General features: G+C 41.5%; 1 protein-coding gene across 4 annotated transcripts in view; it reads left to right on the top strand.

The window, feature by feature from the left end:
- Positions 1–2,090: 2,090 nt before the first annotated feature.
- B3GLCT (beta 3-glucosyltransferase) overlaps positions 2,091–21,728 on the top strand; it is a 69,649-nt gene continuing 50,011 nt past the window's right edge. The window contains exons 1-6 of one of the 4 annotated variants that reach the window (XM_056328590.1): positions 2,091–2,321; positions 9,701–9,762; positions 10,748–10,806; positions 12,327–12,366; positions 12,895–12,977; positions 21,248–21,357. In XM_056328590.1, coding sequence (XP_056184565.1) covers positions 12,902–12,977; positions 21,248–21,357 — 186 coding nt within the window. In that variant the 5' untranslated portion in view covers positions 2,091–2,321; positions 9,701–9,762; positions 10,748–10,806; positions 12,327–12,366; positions 12,895–12,901. Of the gene's footprint in view, positions 2,322–9,700; positions 9,763–10,747; positions 10,807–11,039; positions 11,084–12,326; positions 12,367–12,894; positions 12,978–21,247; positions 21,358–21,728 lie in introns of all 4 variants that reach the window. The other 3 variants (XM_056328591.1, XM_056328589.1, XM_056328588.1) reach the window with 3 other exon arrangements.

Here is a 21,728-nt window from a genome sequence, read left to right on the forward strand (position 1 = left end):
GAAATGGGAGAAAGGCAGGAAACGCTGCTGAAACTTGTAAAGAAAAAGAAGCAAATGCAGATATACATGTTAACCAGGAGGATTCGTGTCTTTTATGTTGTTATAGGTGGAGAAATGGTAGGATAACTTCACACCTCTTTTTTTTTTTTTTACTGGTAATGAGCATGCACATAGAATTAGAAAGAGAAATGTACTATGGAAGTCTCTAATTTGCATCAGAGTTGTTATTCTTGAGGCTAGTAACTTATTTATTGAATCAGAATGTCAGCAACAAGCAGTTGTTTTGTAAGGCAAATAATAAGCTGTGGCTGCTCACACTTGTGTCCCATTTTACCTCTCTCTTCAAGCCCCAGCAATATAAGGGGCAGTAGCAAATGCATGGAGTAAGTCTGTGTTCCCCAGTGAAGTCTGGCTAATATATTGCTATTGAGATAGTTTTAAAGGAAAGTGTGAAGTCTGCTACCAAGTTACAGTAATATAGATGTGCTTGCCTGAACTTGTGGCAAGAGTGAGTATTTATCACTGTGAAAAGATTTCCATTCATCTTCAAAATCACCTCTCTGGCATAGTTAAGGTACCATATTGATCTGTCAGGAAAAGAATGAAGTAGATCTAAGTGCTGAGAGTTTTGAGGAAAGGTCCAAGTGGGGACCCATGCTGTTGGCCTTGCTGGATTAAAAATATGGGAGGTTTATGGCTGACATGGACATTACACTGTTTGTCTCCAGTGAGATCAGTGCAAACTGAATGGTTGGGTTGGTAGGAGGGGTCTGTGTGGAAAGTATTTGATGGGAAAATGTGTACATGTAGACCTGACTGGAAATCATGTCTACACGTAGCCAGCGTGAAAGGAATTGTTACCTAGGGGCACCAGCTGTTCTGCGCAAAGTCGTCTTTAAGGGCAAAAAGGAAACATGCCTGATATGTTAGTAAAGCCAAGAGTTTCTTGTTGCTATAGTTGAAATGTGAAGAATCTAATAGTAATTATTACAGATCTAATTGCTACAGAAAAAGAAAGAGTGAAAGTGCAGTGAAAATTCTATACACACTGCTGGGTTTCTGCTCCTTTTCCTGCTCACCCTTCTGTGGCTCCTCTGGCTCTGAAGGTTGGCAGTTTCATTCCGGGGTGTGCGTGGGGGTCACAGCAAGTTGTCAGCACGTGGAGTGCTTCGCTGAGACAAATCTGACATTCATGTGCATGGTTTCTTCTTCCTTGCTCCAGGATCCACACAGGACCATTTTTATTTTGCTAACAAGGTGTTACACTCCTGATCTTTGTCTGCAGCTCTGTTACATCCAGGTTTACGGTCTATATCGTGACGTTTGTGCATGTTCGATACTACTTCGTTGTTCCCTGTGTTATCCCTAAAACCAGTTTTGGGTGGCTCCAGGTGTGCATTTCTTTAACCACCATGGGCATGTTGTCAGTAGCTGTGGGGTCTGGGGTCCCAGGGTGGGCCCCGCTCGTGTCGCACGGCTGTGCATCCTGCTGTGCCCCACGCCGCCGCTCCTGGGTACACAGGCAGGTACGAAATGGCTGTCTGGAGGTGTAACATGCTCTTTTGGGGTGACGGTTTGTGAAGGTTGTTGTAGAGACCAGCTAGGCCACTCGTCATGGCAGACCAGGTTCCTGTCAAGAGTGCCAGGTATCGTTTGACAACATTTAAGTTTATTTGTGAGAAGGATGATGTTAATAACCAAAAAACCCTCTTTTGTCCGAACTGGATGATGGAGAAGCCTTGTTGGAGGACTTTCTGTGGAGGCAGTAATTGAGCGTTAAGAATTAAAGCCATTATTGGTTTTGGAAAGAGGTGCTGGACGATCAGTAACGTTACGGATTGTTGTGGGTTGGATATGTAGCCCATAAGCACACCTTGGGATGGGGGAGCTCCGGGCGCCCCCGGGAGCTGGCGGCCCGGCCCGGGGGTCCGCAGAGCGGCTGCCCGGCGGCGGGGGGCCGAGGCCGGCGGTAGGCGCGGGGCCGCAGCGCGCCGCCTCTCCCGCAGCTGCCCGCCAGAGGGCGCCGCGGCCCCCGCTCCGCCCCCCCCCGCTCCCGGCGCTGGCGCCCGGTCCTGCCGGGCCCCGGCGGGGGGCAGGGAAGGGGCGGGCTGGCGGCACCGCCGCCACCAGCCGGAGGCCGCTCGCCCGCGCTCCTGCGGCAGAGGCGGGCAGCCGGGCGCACCGTGTCTCTCTCCTCCTTCCCCCGCCGTGCGGCTCGGCGGCCCTTCCCAAGATGTCTCGGGAGCCCGACTGCAGGCGCTGGCTTCTTGTCGCTGCGTGCGCCCACCTCCTCTTCCTTCTCCCGCCGCTCCGCACCCGGGGTGAGTGGCCGGGGGCCGGGCCGGGCCGCCATGGCGAGGTGAAGGGAGGAGACCCGGGACGCTCGGCCCCTCCGCGGAGGCGGTGAGGGGGAGGAGGGCACGGGACAGAGCCGGGCAGCCTGGCGGGGGGGCTGCCGGCGCTCCCTCGCCCCTCCGTCCCGCCACGAGAGGGGAAGCGGGCGGGGAGGCGGGAGGTGCCCCTTCCCCCGAAGTTTGTTGGTGAGCCGGGCTGGGGCGCGGGCGGGCGGCGCGGGCTCCCCTCAGCGGCCCCGGCGCCGAGCTGCCGGGCACGGGCAGCGCCGGGACCCTTCCCCGCCCCGCGGCGGTGTGAGGCGGCGGGGGATGGCCCTGTGCCCGGGGCGGGGGGCGGCCCTGGCGGCGGGGGCACCGCTCGGGGCCAGCACCCCCCAGTCACACGGCGAGCTGAACCCGCCGCGGAGCCACTCGTGCTCGCGTTTGAAACGGCGCCTTACCGACTGGGTTGCCGGGGGGAGGTGGAAAGGGAACGCCGCCTAGTTAAAATGTCAGCGTAGTGAAAAGAAAATCACTGCATTTTAGAGGCGTTTTTAATGTGTCTGGTCAGGTGGGAGAAGGTTAAAAGAGAGGGGTTAGTAGCGTGTCAGCAGTTAGGTCAGGACAGGCTCTTGGAGTTAGCAGCTGTTGCCGTGAGTATAAGAGAGGGAAATAAACGTTTACATCTGTTCTGTTTCTCATTATTTCTGTTCCTGAATGTTTCCGTCTCTCTCGGCATAGGCTTGTCAGGGTTGGATTTGATTCTCTTCCACTACGATGACTTGCGGATCAAAATCCTGCAGGGGAAACCTGTACAAATACACCCTGTGTTCAGCAAAGTAAAACTGTGATACCATGATTTTTCTCTTGTAAAACACTTTTCCTTTCACCTACGCAGCGTGGTCTTTGGAGGAGTCCATTGCTCTTCCTAAAGCAGCATTTCATTCTTCCCGGGATGAGTAGTTCTGCTCCAGTGCTTCAGCAAGGTACTGTAGCACTTGTAACCTTGAACAGATTGCAATCGCAGTCAGAGAACAGCAGCATCAGTTTTCCCCGTGTGTATGTCTGTTTCTTGGACATACATGCAAACGCGCAGGTAGAACGCAGAAATGGAAAAGCTTGGGTTCTTGCTTGTGCGGTTACCTCTTGTTTAGTAGGTTTCGATTAGTGCTTGTATAGAATTTGTTCACCTGAAGCTTCTTGCAGTATCGTGACTTTCTTGAAGTTTTTAAAATATCCTTTTATATAGAAGGCCTTTCTTTCCTAAATACTCTATGCTTTTGAGAGGGCCAGGATAATAAGTTTGCAGAACAATCAGCTTTGCTCTTGAAAAACCAAAATAATTTGTATTGCGTCTCACAGAAGAAAACAGCTTGTCTGTTGGTAGTTAAGTCGTTCCATGAATTCCAGCTTGCAGGTGGCTGCTTGCTGAATGGGAAAAAGTATTCAGATGATTTTGTTTGGTCTGACTTATAGACAATCAGAAGGGTAATGATGATGCATTTTCTTCTACTGTTTTTCTTTGCTCGCCTTTTATGAAGACACTGGTGTACACAGCACTGAGACATTTCCGTGGCTCACAGTGGCGATTTCAGCAGCCTTCTTCCCATATATGCCAGCAGTGTAAAGAAATTAAATGAGTTGCTTTTGTTTTTTTATGAAAAGCTTCAGATGCTGGAAATTTACTTGCATCGCCCTCTCCTCTTCCTCTTCCCTTTTGCTCTCTCCCCATTTTGGGCTGATAAATCTGTAAGTCTTCATTGTTACCTGGCTAGACCACGGTCTTTGATAATGAAAATGTAGCAACAATGAAGAAATGTTATAAAAGCTTGCATATGAATACATGAAACTAATTCATTTTGCTTGCTAGTGCTCCCAGGCTGTCTTATTGTGGAAGATCCCGTCTCTCTGACTGACAGTGTCAGTGCAGATTTTCTCTGGAAACATGTCAATCCATAGAATCTTATGTTCTTTGAAAACTTGGGAGGGGGATGAAACCCAACCAAAACAAAAATAGGCTTTTCATTAAATTATGGTTAGAAGCATAAAGCAATTCTATTTTAAATGCTTTGTCTACTGTTTACAACATAATGGCTTTTGTTATTTGAAGTGGTTATTACTAGTCATGGTTTTGCCTTATGTAAGTCATAGAATTGTAACTTTTTTGTAGCTCATTTAAACTGACCCACAGCCTGGTGAGGTGATTGGAATGACTCTGGGTCAGTCAGCCTTGAATCAGACTGTAAAAGAGGAAGATAACAGAAGTGTTGCCTTCCTATTTCAGTTGGTTTTTTCTGTGAAAGCAAAAGAACGGACTCAGTTTTTAATGTCCTTTGCACTTAAAGGACATGTAATTGTAAATGTTCAGAAGTTGTTTACAGTAGAAAGGGTAGTACTGAAGAAAGGATTACTTCTACATTTATAATTTTGTACTATATCATTAAATATATTTATACAGTATATTGTGGTTTAATATTACAGTATTTACGTCCATTTTCCTAATAGTTTGTTGGCACATATTTCTGCAGTGCAGCTGCTGAACAATGAGAATAAATGATTGAATTTTACTTTCTAGCGATGTAAGCAAGTCTATTTACTCACCAGAATTTTAATGGAAAGAATGGAACACTTGAGAAAAATAAATAGGAATTGAAGCTGCTTATATTACATTTTCTGATTAAATTTCCAGGTTTTGAATGGCTCCAAATACAGTCTAGCTTTTTCAGTGGATTTTAGTCCTGCTTTCAAAAGAAATAAAGATAAGATCGTTGAAAATAATGAGCTTTAAAAGTCTTTCTAACATTTCATTCGTTTTCTTATCCTCAGTTCTTGAGCATTTAGCAGAATGAGGGGAGGATTGGCAATTGACGCATTCAGCTTCTGTCTGCTTGTGCCAAATGATGTGAATAGCTGTGTGTTAAGAATCTTCAAAGTACACAAGGCATTAAAAAATGAAGTGACCAATACAAAATTACAGGTTGCATTTAAGACAGCACCTTGCTGGGTTTTTTTTTCCTTTTTTTTTTTAGGTAGTTTTGTTTGTGAGAAATCATACAGTTAATCACCCTAGCCTTTTTGTTTAGTGTGGTGCCTACCAGCTAGTAAGTTTCTTCTTGCAATGTATTTTCTCTGTGCTCTTTGGCAAGTCAGTGGCCCACCTGAGATGTGCTTGCATTGCATCAAAACTCAAAGGGACTAGAAGAGATCCTGGGTTAGCAAAGGTACTTCGAGCTCCAGAGACTGATGTGTGTCTTTGAGAGTTCTCTATGGAAAAAAATCTGTTGCAGTTGTCTGAATTGGTAATGATGTTTGGACATGAAAAGTTACTGTCCTGTTATGGTAGCATCTGATAGCTCCCAGACACAAGTCATCCTTTGTGTGCGTGTATTTTACATGCAACAAAAAGATTTCCTTGCCACAGAGAGTTTACAGTTTCTACCTGTGTTTGTATAACTGATCTGGTCATGAGTGAGTTAGAATTTTTCTATTTGTGCCACGTCCACTCCTGGGCACACCTTTTTCAGAAACCTCTTGGGAGTGAATTGCGGGTGGTTGACTTAATCTTAGAGATGTCCACTTGTGCCCAGGCATTGTATTTCCTACCTCCCCTGGGGCCCCTTTGTTGGTAAGTTGTATGGCAGCTAGATATACCGCGTTCTTTTCATGCCACCCTTTTCCCAGTAAATCCCTAGAAAAGGATATTTATTTCCAGGCTGAGAGATCAGGTTTCTTAGCCAGAAGAGTCTTGGCCATACGTTAGTAAGACTTTAGCTTACCCCACCAGTGCATCCCAGTTTACTTCTGAAGACTTCTTTACTGCTATCAAATTATGCATGCATAACAGATTTGCTACTAAGGTAATAGAGGGGCCATGGCATGGTTGTTGCTAAAATAAATTCGTACAGTCTGTCTGAGTGAAAAGCTGGGTTACTGCTGGGTGAAGACTCTTGAGGCTTTTGTTTTCAGTGTCTTCAGGGGTCTGCTGGTTTGTTCAGCGAATGTTTCTTCAGTAGTTTAAAAATAGTATGAACGGCTCTTATCATTAAAATGTATTAGCTGGAAGGAGTCTTCCTGGAATATTTAATGTAAAAGATACAGAGTCATTTGAATATGTTTATTTGTTGCAAAAGACGGGGAGGCTGCATGTCTGAAATCGCTGGGAGAGAGAGTAATGGTATATAGAGAGACTTGAGCATTCCTCACAGATACTGGCTTGTTTAATAAACAATATGTGTGAGTGTTGAAGTTGTACTGTATGTCAGGGTAGCTGCAACAGAAGTCACTTTTAGCCAGGCGTAATCGGTCTACCACTGTCCTCAACAGTACAGGAAGATTGATATGAGAGACCAGGAGAGCTGGTTGATTTTCAAAGCTCACCTCCTACAAGTTCAAGAATGGTCCATCCCCACATGCAGGAAGGCAAGCAAAGATGGCAGGAGGCCCACATGCATGAACAAGGAGCTCCTGACAAAACTCAGACATCAAAAGGAAGCACACAAGAGATGGAAACAGGGTCAGCTTACCCCAAGAGTAATATGGAGATGCTGTCTGAGAGTGCAAGTATGCTGTTAGGAAAGCCAGAGCCCACCTGGCATTGAATCTGGTGAGGGATTCAACTTGAGAAAGGCAAGAAAAAGGGCTTCTACAGGTGCATCAGCAGCAAAAGGGAGATTAGGGAAAATGTGGGCCTGCTTCTGAGTGAGGCGAGGGACTTGTTAGAAGAAGGGTGTGGAAGAGCATGAGGAACCAAAACCTTCTTTTCCTTGGTCTGTACTGGTAAGAGCCACCTTCAGCAATCCCAGGCCCCTGAAAATTATGGGAAGGCCTAGAGCAAGGAAGACTTACTTTCACTGGAGCAGGACCAGTTTAGGGAACATTGAAATAAACCGGACGTATGGGAGTCCTCAGGACCTGACAGGAGGCACCCACAAGTGCTGATGGAGTTTAACAATGCCAATGCAAGGTGGCTCTTGATAATCTTTGAAAGTCATGTTGACTGGGGGAGATTCCTGAAGACTAGAAGAGAGCAAATGTCACCTCTGCCTTCAGGGAAGGCAAGGAGGACAATCTGGAGAAACCAGAAGTTGGCCAGTATCACTTCAGTCCCTGGGAAGGTGGTGGAGCAAAATAATCCTGGATACCGTTGCCAAACAAGGAAGGACAAGACAAGCATATGGAGGACAAGAAGGTGATAGGGAGAAGTCAGCACGTTTATATGAAGTGGCAGTCATGCTTGGCCAACCCAAAAGACTTCTGTGATGACTGCCTTCATGAATGTGGGAAAGGCAGTGGATGGTGTTTGTCTCAGTTTTAGCAAGAGTTCAGTACTGTGTCCTATAACGTCATACACAAACTGATGAAGTATGGGCTAGATATGTGGGCAGTGCGATAGAAAACTGTCTGACTTGCTGGGCTCACGGCGTCTGATCAGTAGCATGGTACACTCCAGGGCTTGGTAATGACTCCAGCCTTTTCATTAGTGACCTGGACAACGGGACAAAGTGCACCATCAGCAAGTTTGCATAGGATACAAAATGGGTAGGTGGGGTTGATGCACCAGCTGGTTGTGCTGCTATTCAGAGGGACCTCAGTGGGCTGGAGAAATGGGAAACTTGGAAAACAAAGTTCAGCACAGGGAAGCGCCAGGTTCTGCCCCTGGCAAGGAGTCGCCCCAAGCACCAGTGCACACTAGGGGCACACTGTCTGGAAAGCAGCTTTGCAGAGAAGGACCTGAGGGTCCTCTTGGGCAGCAATCTGACCATGAACCGGCAAAGATGGCCAGCAGCCTGCTGGGTTGCATTAGTAAGAGTGTTGTCAGTAGGTCAAGAAAGGTGATCCTCTCTGCTTGACACTGGTGAGACACACGTGGGGTGTTGTGTCCAGTTCTGGGCTCCCCCGTGCAAGAGAGACATGGGCATACTGGAGTGAGCCCAGCAAAGGACCCATGAGGATTATTAATAGATGGGAGCACTTGACATACAAGGAGAGGCTGAGGGAGCTGGGCCTGGAGAAGTAAAGGTTCAGGGAGGATCTTACCAGCACGTGTAAATAAATACCTGTTGGGGAGCAGTAAAGAAGACAGAGCCAGACTTTTCTCTGTGGTGCCTAATGACAGGATAGGGGACCATGGGCAAAAATTTAAATACATTTAAATGTAAGAATTTATTTCTTTTTTTTACTCTTAGAAGTGATGGAATACTGGAAGAGGTTGCTTGGAGAGTTTGTAGAGTTTCTGTACTAGAAAGTACTCAAAACTTGACAAGGTTGTGAGCATCCTGCTCTGGGAAGGATGTTCAAGTAGTTGATTTTCAGGTATCCTTTCCAACCTCAACGATTCTGTGGTATTGTAATGAAGATGAAGTAGGTTTTTAAAATAATTCTCCAAAGAGCTTTATCTGTGTTCTTAAAGGCATGGCATGAAATAGTTCTTTTTTTCCCAGACTGTCTCAGTATTGTCTGATTTGTTTCAAGGATCATGTGCATTAACATTTTATAAATCTCAGAAGCAGCGTGGCACGTGTCATTGAATGCTACAGTGAGAGAGGCAGCATCTCTTGTCACTCAAAGTTGTGTCAGGTCTTGTGTGCTCTTTCTCAGTTGCGTATTAGAAAGTGAAAGTAATGAAAATTCTGCTTGCATTCAGTTTTGCAAATAAGCAGAATGTATGAAGTGATACTTCTTCGGGTTAATAAATACATTTTGTGGGATAAGGGTGTTTTGTGTTGATCTTGTAATTAGGATCATGTCAAGTAGAAGAGGATCTGGTTTGTGTTGGGGAAGCTATTCCTTATCTGGAGCTGTACGTACTGTTACGTTGGGAGAGAAGGAGGAAAACAATCAGAACAAGCTGTCAACAAGGGATGTAATGGGCAGATTGAGGTGTTCTCTGTGCACTTTCGAACTAGAAGTGCAGAACATTTTACTTGAGGATAACACTGGGGGGAACACTCCTACTTGTACTGTGTTTTCTTCTTCCTGGCTAAATGCCTTGTTGAAATGTAGCTATGGTCAGTCAGCCTGAGTCTACAGTGTTAGAATGATATTGAGATGTCTTCATTTAGTGGTGTGATTTGAGGTTCAAGTTAGTCAGGACCTGAGGTGTCATTGTCAGCTGATGAAATTGGGTCTCTGGTTGAAAGAACATAGGAGTATAGGTAATCAGAGATGGAGCACCACAGGCTTTGGACAGTCTTATCTTGCTTTCCCACTTTCCAGGTTTCTAATGTGTCAAAGGAATAGACAGTTGCTAGCAATCACTTTGAAATCAATTTCAAGCAGTAAATGGCTTTTTTTTTTCTTTTGCTGCAGAACTTTGTCGAGTACAAAAATGAGCTCCTATAATATCAAGAGTCTGCTTTTTCTTTCAGCTTTTGCTGTAACTGTAGTTCCTGAAGGTGCAGAAGATAAGACTGAACTACCAGTGCTGCAGGTAATAAATTTTAATTGCCAAAGCAGGAACATTTTACAGACATTATAAAATCATCTAGAAGAGACCAGAGCAGAAAGTCTAACATCTGTGACATGGATTTTGATCATTGACTTCAGTGGTACTAAATGTCATATGATGTCTTTCTGTTCTGTGTGGCATATGAGACACCTTTAATGGGACACAAGTTGCATATAGCACTATTCTTCTAGTATTACTAGGATCTCAGTTTATCCTAGGGATGCTTAGACTCATTAGAATAAACTTATACTTAGCATTTCTGATTTCTTTCTTATGCTGGATTTTTTAGTACATTGACATTTGCATTAAGTGAATTAGTTTTTTGGGGTTTTGTTGTGGAACAAAATTGTAATTTAGAAAACAGTTTATTTTCTTTTTTCCACTATTAGCTGAAGACTGCATTAAAAACTTACAGTAATAAAAACTTGGTGATTTTGCGTAGCTTCTACAAGTTTATAGTGTTACTGCTTTGAGAACAGTTTTTGAATATGTAAGATTTATTAGTTCAGAGACAATTTTCCTTTCCTCTTGTTTTTTTTTAAATATACAATATATGAAGAGGGAAATGGCTGCCTCTCTGCTAAATTAGCATTACTACGTATTGCTACCCTAGTCACGGCTCAAGTAAAGCTTGCAAATGAAATTTCAAATTAACAGATTAGAAGAACGAATGGTCAGAGCTAGCCCTACCCTTAAACAGTGTAAGGAATGTTAGGTGCATATGCATGTATGTCCTTCAACCGACTTCCATCTACCCTTTTTATTTATATGTATATATTTGTAACAGGTATTTGTGTATGTATAAAAGAGATTTAAGGGGGGAAATAAAATGTACTACAAGGAATCAAGAAATAGAATCTAGAACTGCCATTTAGATCTAGCGATCTCACAGTAAATGCAATAGAAGTATGGTCAGAGATACCTGTCTCTAATTTTTTGGATTTTATGATGATTGCTATATCTACAGTAATGAAAAAGATCCCTGTTACAAACTGCTGATCTGCTGCAGTGTATCTGGGAGACTAGGTAATGTCATTCTGTTTTCATTACTTCTAAGTTTCTCTTTGTCAAATTCCATTATTTTCTCAATCTAGTTGTTTAACATATATCCTTTATAAGAATGATAAATTTATGAAGGCTTCCTACTATTTTAGAGTTCAAAACCTTCTCTCAGATTGTCAGGGGTGCCTCCTATAATTCTTCAGGCCAAAATCCCTTTTTTCTCACCTTTTTTTTTTTTTTTTTTTTTACATTAACAGGCACATAATGGGCAACAAGTGTTTTGTTTTTTGTTTTAATCAAGGTAATTGTAAAATATGGCTTGTTCATCATACTGTGTACCACAAATCATACCTTTTTGTTTATATAAAAAATTAGTCTTAACATGTTGTTTATGATATACGTTAATTTAAAAGGTGGTATTATGCTGTGAGATGGCAGTGCTGTGTATAGTCATAAAAATAAGTTAGTCTTATAAGGATTTTTGTAAACTTTATTAACCCAGCAAAACAGGGTCATAAGCCTAGATGCAATGGCTAACAAGAAGTTGGAGCTTATGCATTTCAGTGTAAAAGTCAGACCTAGATGGAGGAAGAGATCATCTGATGCAAGTAGGACTAAAAGGATTAGATGTACATGATTTAAAAAAAAAAAGGAGGGGGGGGGGCGGGCGTGGGTGGGAGAAGGGGGAATGTGTTTACAAATAGGAATTAATTCAAAAGGGAAGGAAAACTATATATGAGCTTATTGCCAAGGAATGCCTTGTATGGCATTTCTATCTGAAGGTCTTAAAACTCTTGACCCAAGATAAATACTACAACATTCTTATGCAATTAGTAAATATGATCTTGATTTTATATGTGGAGAAACAAAGCACTAGGTGCTGTTACCAGGGAGAAATTGTGCAATAAGCAAAGGCTCTGTTTTCCTTCCTATTTTTATAGGAAGTGCAGAACTCTTTCTCCAGTCCTATCTCTTTACCAGTCAGCAGTTCTTAAACATCTTTCTGCCTAGCCTCTGTTATTTAGAAGCAATTTAATATCCTCCTGAGATATTTTTGTGTGTGTGTTTTGGTTGCCTGGTTAACGATGCAAATGCAATGTCACTGTTGTCTGTTCCTCAGAACTTTGTTAAAATTCCATCACAAATATATGTGATACCTGAGTAAATCCCAGTGAAGTCATCTTATGTACAACACCCTTTTCATATTTGTTTGTCTTCATATAAATTGCTTTTGAATCTTACTTTAAGAATTGTGTTTCGATAGATGCTTGATAGTGGATCAAATGAGTAAGATTGTGTTGGGTTTTGCATTTTTTTCCTTTTTATTCATTTACTGTATTGTCTAAGTAATAGTATGCAAACATGTAGGATACCTGTTCCAGTTTTTAATGATGAAAAACTTTTACATTAGTTTTTTCATTTGTTGAGTTAAAACCTCTATTCATTAACACTCTGATGAATGCTTTGAGTACCTCTGTGTGTGTCTATAGAAATATTTGCGTTTTTATGTGTATCCTTATTTTGCTTTTTCTCCTTTCTTCTAGAAGTCTGAAAAAAGCAGAACAATTAGTAAAATAAGCAGAGGTAAGAACTGTATGGTCTGTATTTGTTTTCACTTGTGGCTCCCTTTTTAGTATAAATAAAACATGGTTATGCTTTGAGAAGTGGCTGTATGAACAGTGCCTAAATGCTCAGCAGCATTGTTAGTTAATTGGTGATTCACAGATACTTTGTATTTTGTTTCTTTGCTCATGTAGTCTGGTCAGACAGAAGCTTGATTTTTTTCCTTGTATTTGCAATTCTTGTATTTAATTGTTTTTCTGAAAATGTGCACTTGCACTGTGAAACTGATGCATTGCTTTTTGTAGTACACAATATTTTAAAATGAGATTTCGTGATACTTTGTAGTTGTTATTGCAAAAATTTAACATGAAACTGAATTTTACCATGCTGCTAGGATCTCAAGGTACTTGTAATAACAACTAGGATTATTATAAATTACTTGTAACAACTTGTAATAACTTCATAATATCTAGAACCAAGTATTTAAGAAACATTTCAAATGTTAATAGGATACTGAGTGATAAAATGTTTTTTTACTTGACATGTGAGATAAATTATGAGAAGAAAAATTCTGCAAGCTTCTGCCTTTCCTGAAACAAGTTTGATGTCATTCCAGCAAAAAGTTTCCAGACGTGAGATAAGGACTGTAGCCTGGTGCTGCCTCTGCTATACTATAGTAGTTCAATACTTAAAAGTACCTACTTTTCACTCTTATAGATGCTGAGCACTTGGGTCTGTTTGTTCTGAAAAGAGCTAGCTTAAACATGTCTTTGTTGCAGCAGTTTCTGAGTAGTTGTCAGTTCATTCTGACATCAAAGCTGAACACTGGGAAGACTTAGCATGCTTCTAGTACGGTTGCTAACAGAACTCTGAATGGAGCTGAGAAGATATGGGTTTTGCTTGTTGGGGTTTTTTTGGACTTAGTTGAAGGCTTTGTTCCTAACAGAGATAACCACCTTTGTGGAAAACAATCAAGTCCCTTGTCCCATTTATCCCCCATTTTACCCTTGAAGGGTCAGCACCTGTCTATAGAAACTTTATTACTCTGTTTCCCTGTTCACCTGTCCTTATCTGGTGTTACAGGCCATTTCCTCTTGGTGTTCTTTCATCTCTTTCTGTGCAATCTCATAGCATAGCCAGGTGCTGGTTGCTGCTTTTATTGCTCTTAGCAAATGTGCTGTGTATCACTTCACAAAACACCCATGGAGGCATTGATAGAAATTTTTTTTGGCTTTGGACAGTGCTCAGTTTTCATAAGTTTTAATATAATCTCACTACTTAGGAAAGTTACATTTAGGAACATTGCAATGGTATGTTAATGATGTAACTACCATCTGTCATCTATTGTTTGATTCAGCAGGAGATCGCTTTAAAACGGACAAACAAAAGTGTTTTATGCTGCAGGTAGCAAAATTTAGGAACTTGCTGCCACAGGAAGCTGTGGAAGCAGACCATACCAGCAGTTTCAGGAGAGAACAGGTCCATGAATATATGGTAAGAAAAATAGTCAGCAATGTAACTTCTGGCATTTCCTAATATAGTTGTTAATGCTGTTAATAGTATGAGGAGCATTGTGAAGGTCTTGTGGTGTCCCTAAGTAGTGTTTCCTATTTCCGCTGTTCAAGACAATATACTGGACTAGGTGGAGCATTGGTCTGATGTAATACATCATTTCTTGTATTCTTTATCTTTTTTTTTAAAGACCCTGCCTGTCCTTAAGAAAGACTTTTTTGTTTTTTTCTTTCTGTATAATCATTTAGGTTGGAAAGGACCTTTGAGATGATCAAGTCCAACTGTTAACCCAGGACTACCAAGTCCATCACTAAACCATGTCTCTAAGCACTGTATTTACGTGTTTTTTAAATGCCTCCAGGGATGGTGAGTCAACCACCTCTCTGGGCAGCCTGTTCCAATGCTTGACCACCCTTTCCGTGAATAAATTTTTCCTAATATTCTATCTAAACCTCCCCTGGTGCAACTTGAGGCCATTTCCTCTTGTCCTGTTGCCTGTTATCTGGGCGAAGAGACCAACACCCACCTGCCTTTCTGGTAGTTGTAGAGTAGTAAGATCCCCTCTGAGCCTCCTCCTCTCCAGATAAAACCATGTCAGTTCCCTTAGCTGCTCCTCATCAGACTTGTGCCCCAGCCCCGCTGCCCTTCCCTGGACACGCTCCAGCCCCTCGACGTCCCTCCTGCAGCGAGGGGCCCGACACTGAACCCAGGGTTCGAGGTGCGGCCTCACCAGTGCCCAGTCCAGGGGGCTGTCACTGCCCTGGCCCCTGCTGGCCACACTGTTTCTGACACCAGCCAGGACGCTGCTGGCCCCTTGGCCACCTGGGCACACTGGGGGCTCATGCCCAGTCGGCTGTCAGCCAGCACCCCCAGGCCCTTTCCCACCGGGCAGTTCCCAGCCCCCTGCCCCAGCCTGTAGCGCTGCCTGGGGCTGGTGTGACCCACGGGCAGGGCCCGGCACTGAGCCTGGTTGAACCTCACACCACTGGCCTCGGCCCATCGGCCCAGCCTGCCCAGACCCCTCTGCAGAGCCTCCTGCCCTCCCGCAGATCCTGTCCCCCAACTTGGTGTCGTCTGCCAGCTTTCTGAGGGCGCACTCGATCCTCTCATCTAGATCATTGATAAAGAGATTGAATGGAACTGGCCCCAGCACTGAGCCCTGGGGAGCACCACTTGTGACTGGCCACCAGCTGGATGTTAACTCCATTCACCACCGCTCTTTGGGCCTGGCCAGCCAGCCAGCTTCTAACCCAGCACAGAGTACACTCATTCTCACCATGAGTAGCCAGTTTCTCCAGTAGAATGCTGTGGGAAACTGTATCAAAGGCTTTACTAAGGTTGAGGTAGATGACATCACAGCCTTTCCCTCATCCACTAAGTGGGTCACCTTGTCATAGAAGAAAGTCAGGTTAGTCAAGCAGGACCTGCCTTTTAACCTATTTCTATGGGTAAAATCAAGGAAGGACTTGAGACAGAGAATGACGTTCTTAGTTACTGTGATTTTTCATTCTTTTCCAGAATTTTCTTATATAATAGTTTTTCTCCTTTATAAACAACCTGTACCTTTGTACCAAGGAAGAAGAGTTACCATCTGTAGTTTTCCTTTTGGAGTTTCAAGAGATCTTTTTTAAGTGTCATTAGTTGAGTCTTTGAAGACAGGTATCAACATCTTGATATTCTAGTCACTGGGAAGACACGTTTAACAGAGAGAAGACTGAAGTTCATGTTGCCATGGCTGCTTTGTCTACCCAGGATGTACTGTAGCTTTCGGGATTGGCTGGTGTGGAAAGTGTTTCATGCATGGATTGTTATAGTCCAGCCAAAAGGTAAGTTATGTGACTTACCAATGTTGGGTCATCATTGCCACGCCATGGCAAAAAGTCTTGCCTTTCCACTGGATGTGTAGGTGCTCTATTGGTGGGTATATTTGTCCCCAGATGGTAGGCTATAATGCTGACCAGCAGTATTTTCAGCTTTTAGAATATTTGAATAACAAAAGTAAATCCCCTCTTGAAGTGAGGCACGTGCTATTCCAGGCTAGTGTACTTTGTACATAGCGTACAGATTTTGCTTTCTTTGGAAACTCAGGGAAAACTGAGCTTGGGAACATGAGTTGTCTAGATTCCTTCTGCTGTATGTGGAGGGGGGCACTTCCAGAGGGTGACTGAGATCCAAGATAGCCTGACCTAGTTCTGCATTTTATCTAGGCTCTTTAGGAATTGGTGAGGGAAGATAAATTTAGATTAGACATTAGGAAGAAATTCTTTACTGTGAGGGTGGCAAGACACTGGAAGAGGAAGAGGTTGCCCAGAGCAGCTGTGGATGCCCCATCCCTGGCAGTGCTCAAGGCCAGGCTGGATGGGGCTTTGAGCAGCCTGGTCTAGTGGAAGGTGTCCCTGCCCTTGGCAGGGTGTTGGAACTATATAGTCTTTAAGGGTTCTTTACAATCCAAACCGTTCTGTGATAAGTTTGGGTGGAATCATGAGAATGACATGCAAAGGTGTAAGTAAGTTTTTTCTTTAGTTATCAAAGCAAAGGCATAGGTGATGAACTTTTTTTTGGGTTTTGTTTTAAGACATATCATGAGTTCTGAAGTGGTAAGCAACATAGTTTTTGTATTACAAAACTATGAAAGAGCATGCAGTTTATTGAGGAACAAGTGACAACTCGATACTATTTTTTCAAATTTCAAGTAGTAAACAAATGTGCAAAAAATGTACATTTGAAATCTATTTTAAAGGGTTTTTTTGATATTACTAAGGCAAGAAATTTAGCACAATTGTTGAGAGTGTGTTTGACTTAAGATGACTTTCAGTTCTCATGCTGCAGGCCGTAAACAGATAAATCAGTCATTACAATGCTTATGGCATATGTGATAAATAAGCATGCACACACTAATGTGGTTGCATGTCTGTGTATCTGTCTATATGCATACACTGTCTTTAATCCAGAAGGATCCCAATAACTTTATATAACCACATTTGCAAATTACTGTTCTTAGCATGAGAAAAGACTTGTCTCTACTTTTAGTATAAAGCTTCCACAGTTAGGCTGCAGTAATTGGCTCAAAATATAAGAACGAAAAGATCCTGATTTGGAGTTTCATGTTGATTTTAGAGTTGACATAAAAGTAGGGGAAGGCCTACAGAATATGCAAGTGGCTTAAGTTTTTAAACTCAAATTGGAAGCTGAGTTTTCTGACCTAGGCGTTAGAGTCTCGGGTTTGTGAGTTAAAGCACAAGTGCTTCTGCAGTGTAGTTTTTATCTGAATAAATAATGAGACATTTTGTATTTTATCACCAGGTTTTCATTGTACAAATATACCATTTAGCCTTAAACAAATTAATTTTATTTCTATCATTTCTTAGGAAAGAAAAGCCCAAAGAAAAGAGGAGCTAGATTTAAGCACCATTGACAGAGCTGCAAAGATGTCAGTGGCATTCTTTTACCTATTAGAGGTCAGTGGTTAGACTGCATCCTAGTTGTTTTAAAGTCATAGTTATAATTGTAATTTTTGTGGAAATAGTTTGGACCATGTCACACAATGCTCCAGGGGAGTATATAAATCATCACAGAATTCTGTCTTTTCTGTTGATGCTTGTTCTACATTTTTAATGATGTGTTTAAACATTCAGCGAGTCAGAGACTTGGTTCTAGGTGCCCACTAAAAGTTTCAGGAGAGTTTGGTAATTAGTTAGCTCATGAGTCATTTTCACTCTTCTCTGTTTCTAGAACAATAGAAGGGAATGAGGAAACCCCACCTCAGCCTATACTTGCAGCCTGGAAATGAAGAGTGAATGCCAAAGACTTACATTCAGGCCCAGGCTACCTCACAGATGAGAATTTCAGTTTCTGGCATCCTAGGTGAATGCTTTAAGGGTAGTAAAGAAAGGCAGGCAGCCAGGCCAGCCACATTATCATCATGTGTTCTTCTAGAAGCTCCCCCTCCCCCAATGTTTAAAATTGCAGTACTGTGTTGACTAAACCAACTTTTTGTGGTAACTAAACTTTGGGAAAAAAAACCAAACAACAACAACAAAAAAAACCCAAACAAAAAAAAAACCCACCAAAAAACCAACCATACAGGTACTTTATTCGAGCTGCTTATTATACTGCAATGCTTACCTTCGAAATAGCAGTATTTCCCCATTACCATCTTTTGAACTGATTTAGTGATAATTCCGAAGGAGGAGTATTTTGCATAGGGTCATTGTATACTTGCTAAAACACTTGTTCCTGTTCGTGGCTTGCTAAAAGTTGGTAAAGATTCTATTCTGTCTAGCAGTGAGCCATGGTTGTGAGCTCAGGAAGTGTCAGCATTCCTGTTTCCCAATTATTATTTTTTTAATGTGAACTTGCAGTATCTTTCCAATCAGTGAGCATTTGAGTTTGTTGAAGATATTTTCCAGGTATGTAAACGTCTTGGGGAAGTAAAAGAGAAAAGAAAACAACAAGAGGAATAAAGTATCCACGTATCAGTAGCTCTTTTGGGTATTAATCTTCCATAAGACTCCATTATTTGTCTTGCCTGGTTGACTATTTCTCAACTTCAGAAACAATTTAGGTGTTTAAAATTATACCTATTTTCTGTTGACATTTTAATACACTGAATATTTCTTTTTGTAAACTATTTTAAAGCGCCTATAGCAGAGGAAACTATTTCCATTGGATTAAAGCAGTAACACCAAAGTAGGTGTTAAGATTACTCATAGAAAGTATTCTACTGTGGGATATCACAGCTGTTGCTAAATGTACCATAAACGAAACTGAGTGTAATTCAGATGCTTGCATATCTGTAAATGTACTGGTACTAAACTAGTAATTATATAGAGCAATGTATATTTTGCTTTTCCTCTCTAGGGATATTTTTACTGTCGTGTGTGTAGATTTAGCCCTTTGACTCTCACAAACACCAATGAAGTGTAATTTTAATTGTTGCACTAATTTAATTTTTGCACAGGAAAACTAGCAAATATCCTGCTAGATAGAAATAGCTGCTTATCAGAAGTTTTTATTGTGCATTTTTTGTTAAGCAATTTGGTTGGTCAGAGCTTGAAGGAATGCTGCGTGGGAAAAATGTGAAATCAAAACTAATACCTATGTCAGTGCTTATGCCATCTCTGCAACTTTATCACCAGAAACCTCTCACAATTTGACATTTTCAGAGTTTGGCTTGGTGAATAAGCTAATAAATTCAGGGGAAAAGGATATTAGGGGAAAAGCAGAAAAACATTTAACTGCAACTTTTTTGAGCTATCATAGGTCTAAATTAAACAGATAACAGTTCAGAGAAACAAAGGAATGTAATCGATCCTTAAATCTTGTCATGGTAAACTTCTAATCTTAGTAAAGATTTTGAGGTTAATTCTCTTTTTGTTGCCACAGGTTTTCTTGCAGTTCTTCTTCATATGCTCAGTTTTAGTCTTTTTCCTTGTGACTACTACTTTCCTTCTGTGGACATTTATTCTCCATCTTTGTTCCACTGTTCTTCATTCATTCTACTCTTTGTCAAGTTCGCATTCTTAACCTAGTGGTCAAGATCTTGATGTGACGCTGGGGTCTTTTAGGTTGACTTCCTCTACTATGTAAGAATGTACACTTTAAAAGTAAATATTTTGTGATGTTAAACTTTATACTGCAGTGGAACTGCAGATTAAAAGTATTGAAATACTCTGCTGCCTGATAAGAAGCTTCATGTACTTCCCAAGTACCTTCCTAAGGTGCTTTGACCTTGGCATGTTTGTCTTCACAGGCATTGCTTGTAGTAAAATCTGGCAGCTTTCAGTCAGCCGTGACTCTCAATTTCTATACTGAACTTTCATCTTGGACTGTCTCCCATTTGATATCTCCTGTGTCTCATTGGAAGTTTGGTTTCAGTGGAATACCAGAAAGTGTTCTTAGAAAGTTCTCTTAGAGGTTTTATATCTTCATTTTCTCTGTCAGCTTGCATAATGTTGCTGCCAGTGGTGGTCTTGAAGCTTTGCTTTGCTTTTCTGAATTTTGACTCCTATGTCTTTTTTGTTACCTATATAATTTTTTGGTGCGTACTTTGTTCCTTTTCTACATTTTTTGACATTCTGTGTACAGATCTACAGATCCCATGGGACTTTAATTTCTTTCCTTTTGGTACTGTCTTGTCTTGGAGTGATGTCATCTGTAAACATTAACTCAGCAGCCTTTTCAGTGCTGTCTCCTTGTTGAATTAACTGGCATCTGTTATCTCTTACGCTTGATCTGAGCATCACCTTGAGTGACAGAATTTAAATGCAGTTCTCAATCCCTCCCCCATCCCCACAAGTCCTCTGCCTGCCTCTTTGAACACTGGACAAGAGCATTACTAACTTCTTGTTCCTTATGCAGTAATTGTCGGTTATTGACTTTGATCTCTGAAGTTGTTATATTCTGAATTTCCTCATCTGCATACTTTCTGCATAGTATCTGTAAAGTTCAGCCTTTTGGGGTCAAACAAACAGAAACCATGATATTGTGTGGTTCTCCTCATCTTACACGTTGATTGGTACTTAGTTATAGTCTTGGTTGGGTTATACAGCATAGGTCAAACTTGGTGAGAATTTTGGAGAGGGTGTCTGTCCTCTGCCTTTCACCTTCTCATCCTCTGTTGTCCTCTGCTGTGTTCTGCTTTTGGATGAGATCATACCTGCCTGTTTTTCTTAGCTTTCAAAGTGTTGAGGGATTATTCCATCTACTATCATAGAGAAAATTTGGCTATCTGCTTGCTACTTGTATTTTTAGTAAGCATTTTTCTCTGTCCTTAAGTTGTTTGCAAAGCTACTTCATTATTTTCATTTAAAATTCTCAGTCTCCTCTCCCATTGAAACTTCTTAACATTGGTGCCTTTAAACACTGTGAAGCCACATGTGAAATGTTGATGCTGTTGTATTAGATAGAAGAGTATTACCTCATCATTCTCATGTGTGGTTTTCTCCATCTGATGTTTGGTTTTGGTTAGGGTTTTAAGCTCTTTGTTGAGGAATCATCTTTTCTGAGTCATGTTCATGCATTGCCCAGTGAGGGGAGATGCTACACTGTGACTGACACCTTTTAACTCTGGTAATAAGGAGTGCTGGTGTATTGGAGAAAAAGCAACTTCATGAATATGGCTACTGTTAATGGTGTCCATAAGATCTGCTGCAAATCTCCTAGTCATGTCATGCTTTTTATACGTTTATTCTTAAAAGGACTGCTTTGGGGTTTTTTTGTATGTTAAATTATGCCTTCTTACTATTTCATGAAATGTTTATATAACTAAAGAAATAGTTTGCTATGTAATAGATTCCCTCTCCACACACACCTGGGTTCTTACTAGCTTGGGAGCAAAACTGAAAATAACTTCTTTTGTCTTTAAATCTTCTTATTTTCTGGTTCACAGAATTAAAAGAAATTGTATTTATCATCCAGAGTCAAAGTAATTCTTTTCATTCCAAGAGAGCAGAAGATCTAAAAAGAGATATTTTAAATCAGGCTGCAGATCTTGGAAAGGTATGTTTAGATTAAATAGATTGCACCTTGTTATGTATGTTTTTACTGCATTTTACTAAAAATACCATTTTCCATTATGCCTTTTTTCAAATCTATTTTATTCCTTTTGGTGATTGTCTTCTGTGTGCTTATAAACAAACCTGTTCCACTGGGTATTTACTGATTGTATGCTGTGATATATCACTAAATAATTTTAATTTGAACTTTCTACCTTTTCGTATAACGGCTGTTTTTGTTTGGATGGCATTTGATGCAAAAGTGTTAACAAGACAGACTTTGAAAAATACAGTTTTCCAATATGACTGTAGTGTGCTTTTTTTTAAAAAAATATTTTCTTTATGAAATGGAAAACATACTCATTTAAGTAATTG

This window comes from Falco biarmicus, chromosome 2 (assembly GCF_023638135.1).
Source record: "Falco biarmicus isolate bFalBia1 chromosome 2, bFalBia1.pri, whole genome shotgun sequence".
Lineage (NCBI taxonomy): Eukaryota > Metazoa > Chordata > Aves > Falconiformes > Falconidae > Falco > Falco biarmicus.